At 48.8% G+C, this 5,924-nt stretch overlaps 1 protein-coding gene across 3 annotated transcripts in view; it reads left to right on the forward strand.

Moving 5' to 3' along the window:
* The first annotated feature begins 1,071 nt into the window (after positions 1–1,071).
* ALAS1 (5'-aminolevulinate synthase 1) overlaps positions 1,072–5,924 on the forward strand; it is a 19,616-nt gene continuing 14,763 nt past the window's right edge. The window contains exons 1-4 of one of the 3 annotated variants that reach the window (XM_006028264.3): positions 1,072–1,199; positions 1,850–1,929; positions 2,445–2,669; positions 3,963–4,169. In XM_006028264.3, the coding sequence (XP_006028326.1) occupies positions 2,471–2,669; positions 3,963–4,169 (406 nt within the window). In that variant the 5' untranslated portion in view covers positions 1,072–1,199; positions 1,850–1,929; positions 2,445–2,470. The other 2 variants (XM_025209661.1, XM_006028265.3) reach the window with 2 other exon arrangements.

Genomic DNA, 5,924 nt, shown 5'->3' on the forward strand with positions numbered 1-5,924 from the left:
AGATATTATGTCCATTTTATGCATAACTCCATCCCGATCTCCTATGCCTCCACCTTGAGCACCATACAGCCCAACAGCATGCACTTCATCTACGAAGGTGATTGCACCATGTTCATGAGCCACATCACACAGTTCTTCCAAAGGACAGACTGCGCCTAAGACAACAACAAAGCCCCCCTCAAAAAAACCTTAGAATCGCAAGCCCATCTGTGGCACCAAGTTTAAAACTGCAGCTTTCACATTTGCTTCCCTGGGAGTTGGAAGCAGGGCTCCTCCACCAGTGAGGCCGAGAGGAGTGGGGGACAGGGCTGGGGTCGGGCCAGGAGAGCTGTGCTACACCTTGGGGAGGGGGGCAAACCAGGTAGTGGAGAGCGGGCCAAGCTGGGCTGGGAGAGCTGTGCCCTACCTGGTGGGGGGAGGGGACGGTTGGGCCAGGCCAGGAGTGCCGCGCTGCACCTTTGTAGGCGGCAGCGCTCTGTGGGCCTTGGGGACTACAGCCCCCAAAAATTCATCTTAGCACCCCCACAACCACCCCTCATGCTGCCACTGCCTGCAGCAGCTCCCTGCAGGTCAGTGACACAAGTGTGTAGTCAGGGTGGGGAACAGGGAGAAGAGGCGGGCATGTGCCCCCCAGCCTGATGGGGTTCACCCAGCCTCCCCTACCAGCTCTAGCAGGGGAAGGGGCACGCCCACCCCCCACAACAAACTTACCAGCCAGACCCGGCTGCGCTGAGGATGAGGATGCGCATGCACACGGAGTTCTACCTTCCCCTACTACCCTTTTAAGTACCCCCAGTTGACAACCACTGCCCTGGACAAAGTGCCATGCCCCATGCTACAGAGGAAGGCAAACCGACATCTTTCTCTAGGCCAAGGTGACCTGAAAGAAACATTTCCTCCTAATCTCAAATTCGGTGACTTCGTGTTTTCAGCCTCCCGCTTCAGAGGCTGGTCTGTTGCGAACTACTTCCTCGACATCACCTCCCTTGTGGCAGTCGGCCTGCTCTGCCGCTCATGCCCACACCACCACCCGCGTCTTCCTCCTCAAGGCGCCTCATGACGCATGCGCCCAAGGGGAGGCGGCGGACTAGCGCGCATGCGCGCCAGCTGGAGCTGAGAAGCAGTTCGGTGTCTGGGCGGCTCCGCGGGTCGTGCGAGGACTGTGGCCTGGGGCTGCCGCTGTGCTGGAGCGGGTCGGGGTAAGGAGCCTGCGAGCTGCTTTGCTTTTCTCGCTGAGCGCGGGGCGGTCGTTCCCTCCGCCCGTCCCCGTCCCTTGGCCGAGGGGCGATGGAGCTGCGGGAGGGGCCCGGGGTAAGTCCCTGGGGCGGGGGCTGGGCAGTGGGGAGTCGGCGCGGGAGCAGGATGTGGCCGCCCGGCCGGTGTCCGTGCTCAGGCAGCGCTGTGCCCCGGGGGCAGGCGCAGAACGAGCCCGTGCAATGAGGGGGTCTTGGTCGTAGCTGCCGGGCATCCTGGTATTGTCTTCCTCCCCTTGGTCTGGTGCCAACGCAGCCTGACGTAGGGAGACGCCTGTTAAACCGTCAAGGCCAGGCCTCTTGCCCAATACTGGATTGTTTCCTGGTCATGTTTCCCAACCTCTTTTTGGTTGCAAAAGAACGGCAGAAACATAATAGTTGAACTTCAACTGGTGAAGCCATTCTGGACCTTTGTTCCAAGGATCACAAGGAAGTAGAGGTGGGAGGTGTTACTGCTGCAGCCTTCTTCCAGCTCTTGGCATTTTATGGTAGTGTTTTGCTTTGATTTCCTCTCTCTCCCCCAACCCCTTTGTACTGACTAAAAACCTGCAAGAAAGTCAGTCCACACACCCAGTGTTCACTTTGGCATTTTACAGCTAAGTTGCAGTGGACAGAAGCCTCCTTTTGCAGTCATCCTGACTTTTACTCGTGAAATTTGACTCAGTCCAGCAATTCCGTGAGTACGCTGTTTGAAACTGCTTCTTGCCACTTTTCTTGGGAAGGACAAGTCACATTGGATGTTTGTGTCCTTGAGACTTCTGCTTCAGTTGTTTCATTACTAAAGGGCTTAAAAGGCTAAAAGTTGTAGTTGTTTCTGCAATGTGATTTGTTCTCAAAGTTCTTACTCCTTCCTTGATCAAGAAACTCTGTGAAACATGAAAATCTCTTTTTGAATTCCTTTAAATGTTAACAAAACACTTTAAAATGCAGTCTCTTTGTTTGTGCTGTGATTTGTTTGTTTTGGAAGCTTACTGATAAATTGCATGTTTTCATAATGGTACATGATTTAGTTAATATGGCTGTTTAGTATGACAAGTACAGATAGTACTGCACTTGCTTGTGTTGCCTGTGCTATCCTGTAACTCAATTTTGCTGTATTTAACATTGAAGAAATCTGGAATGCAGTTTTATATGGAAAACAAATATTTAGCTCCTACACTGAATGCTTACCCCTTCTACATCTTGCTACAGGATTTTAAAAAAGAAAAACCCTTAAAATGGAAACTGTTGTTCGCCGCTGCCCATTTCTGTCAAGGGTATCACAGGCCTTTTTACAGAAAGCTGGAAAGTCACTGCTCTTTTATGCTCAAAACTGCCCTAAAATGATGGAGGTTGAGGCCAAGTCTGCTTCCCGTACTGTGAGTACTTCAGATGCTTGCTGTCGAGAAGTGAAGGAAATGATCCCAGCTAGTGAGAGTAAGTGTGTATAGAGTTGGGGGGGTAGGTTTTCCCTGTTGTTGTAGTAGTGGGGCATTGGCTTTGTTTCCCCTGCTTGTGTTCTTGTGGTTCTGGGTATTAACTTAAGTTTGAATTGGAAGTGGCAATTATAAGTATTCCTTGAGGCTGCTTGCAACACAGGGGTCTGGACTGAAAGGGCAAGACTTCATATGTACAAGGTGGAGGGAGACAAAGGTGCCTGCCCTGGATCTGCAGCATGAGAGGTTGCTTGGTTTCCAAAACTGCCTTATTCCAACTGGTTTTGTGAGAAAGGAAAGATGGACAGGGGAAGGCTTTCCCCCTTCCCCTGTGTATTTTTGTTTACAGATAATTAACTTGTATACTATCAAAACCAGAAATCATATGTTTTTGTTCAAAACTTTCCTGTTTCCCTACCCATGCCCTTCTACAGAGCACCAATCCATCATTGTTTAAAAAATAATTTAGTATTTTATTTTGAAACAAGTTACATCCAGTATTACTGAGGCTTCATGCACTTTTTTTATATAGTGTAAGAGACAGTGGTTTACAAACAATTTTCATTTGGATCATAGAATTGGAGAAGTAGGACTGGAAGAAACCTTGGTGTCATCTAGTCCAGCCCCATGCCTGTGGTAGGATCATCCCTGTCTAGACGATCCTATATAAATCCATTCTCTAATGTCTTGGCAAAACTGCAGAGTCGGCCCTAATACAGAACCCAAAATAAGTTCCAAATGTGCCACAGGCAAAGTGGGGGACCACAGCAGCCACCATCTTCCTGCTGCAAAGGTCATTAAAAATATGTTCAAGATATCCCAGAAAGAGGCCCACACTCTTTGCTACAAAGGAAGACAAAACTCCCTGCAGTGCATACCAGTCTGACCATGAGGTAAAATTCCTTCCTTGACCCTCAAATACAGCAGTTGGTCTGACCCAAAGAGGAAAGGGCTGGACCCTCTAGCTAGGAACCTCTGAGTGTAAGTCCCAGCAGGAGCATTGATGCACCCCAGTCAAAATTCTCAGCCTTGGCTACAGCCAACACCCAATGTTCTGAGACTTAAAAAAAACAACAAACAAACTTGGCATATGTAGCAGCGGTGTGGGGGAGAGTGGAAATTCCCTCCTGGCCCCATGTGGCAACCAGCAAAGCTGAGAAGCATGGGGAACTATGCATAAAAATATTAATAAATTCTGTGTTGTTTAGCAATAGTAAGATCTTGCTTTTTTGTTCTTTAAACAATCTTCTCCCCTTCTTTCTTCTCTTCCATCTGTTTCCCCGCCATCTTAAAGAGGCCAGAAATGCCACGGGTATGGCTCAGCAAAATATTAGTGGATCCCAGCTGCCCACTGGCCATCCACCTACTGTTAAGAGCCAGAATTCTGCCACCAAATGTCCTTTCCTGGTAGCTCAGATGAATCATGAGACTAGTAATGCCTTCTGCAAAGCCAGTCTAGAACTCCAGGAAGATGTGCAGGAAATTCAGGCAGAAAGAAAAGGTATGTTTTAAAATACAATGTATATAAAGCCATTATCAATATACAAGATTGTAATTTATTTTTAAATAGCCTGCTTTATTTCTGATTTGTCTTGTCAGCAAGCTAATTTAACTTCATTATTACCTTTAAAAGTAGATGAGAAAACAGTACAGGTCAGTAGCAGGATTCTATTGCAAAATGTAGAAGTGCATTGTTCACATGTTATCTAACTTACAGTATTAGAGTTCGCGATTAGTCTTTTGATATCTGTAGAAACTGCAACTGTGTTGTGCAACATTTTTTTTGCTGTGGGAAATGTCTTAGAAGCAGAACAAATGTTGGTCAAGTTACAGTCTTCTTGAGCAACTTTTCTTTTGGTAAAAGCATTGGTCATTTAGTATAATCTTTACTTGCATCATACATGCATGCACCTTTCCCGCCAAACTTAGCCCTCCAAAATTGGGGTGCAGGTCTTAAACAGGAAGCTGACTTTTTGCACTGAAGCTGAAACATGAATGACAGCTGTGATGTTTGCCCTGCTCTTGCTGCTGTCCCCAGAGGAAAGGGGCAAAGGTTACTGTTCGGGGTCAGAGCTGCAGTGTTACATACCTTACTTTTCACAACTGCTGCTGAATTGACATTGTAGGATTTGCCAGCGCTGTAGAGGATTTTACCTCTATGGTTTTAGACTGTTTGCCTTCTCAAAACAAGGTGCATGTATTATTTAGAGCAGGCAGTTATTTCAACTGGAAGGCCACTTAATGAGTTTTGGTAAGCTGTCGAGGGCCGCATGGGTAGCCCCACCCTTTGACAGTTGCCCTGCCCCATGGCTGCCATATTGGGACCAGAAATCCTGTTACCTAACCCCTGACCTTTGCCACCAGAAGTCCCTCACCTTGCCTCCTGGAAATACTCCTTTTGGGAGGGTAGCATTGCCAGAATCGGAGAAAAAACAAATCGTATACTAAAAGTCAAACACCTACTATAACATATTTTAATTTTATTTGTCATTAAAATTTTTTTGTCATGATGTGTGTTTGCTTACTGTATATAGAGGGGATTGCATAATACAGGGGTGGGCAATTACTTTGGGCGGAGGGCCACTTACTGAGTTTTGGCAAGCCATTGAGGGCCACATGACAGGCAGCCAGGGCAGATAAATATTAATTTTCTAAATTTTTTAGGGGCCCTGCGAGCCAGATAAAATTGCCTGGTGGGCCACATCTGGCCCGCAGGCTGCATTTTGCCCATCCCTGGCATAATAACTCTAAATTCTTACTCTTGTATATTGTGGGGGGGGGGTATGAGGGGAGGGTGTGGGTGTGTGAGGCTAGTGGGGTGTCAGGGCACCCCCTCACACTCCTCCACATGGTGTGCAGCCCCCACTGGCAGCAGAAGCAGGCAGGGACGTTCATGCCCAGCACAAGCACTAGCACCCAGCAGCACACAGCTCTGCAGTTGAGGGCAAGGAGTGCAACCTACCTGGCCTGCCTCTATCATGGGGGCTCCGCGCAGTGCACCTGCAGCTCCTGTGCTCATGCGGCACTGGGTGAAACCCTGTGCTGGAGCTGGCTGCCTTCCCCACCCCCTGCCGTATACGTAGAGCTCCCTCCACTCCTGGAGAAGCCCCAGGACCTGTGGGGAAGGCAGCCAGCTCCAGTGCAGGGCTTCACCTGGTGCTGTGCGACTGTGGTAGCTGCACCCACACCGCACAGAGCCCTTGTGATAAAGACAGGCCAGGCAGGCTGCACTCCTCGCAAACCGCACCCCCCCCCC

Source organism: Alligator sinensis, unplaced genomic scaffold (assembly GCF_000455745.1).
Source record: "Alligator sinensis unplaced genomic scaffold, ASM45574v1 scaffold487_1, whole genome shotgun sequence".
Classification (NCBI taxonomy): Eukaryota; Metazoa; Chordata; order Crocodylia; family Alligatoridae; genus Alligator; species Alligator sinensis.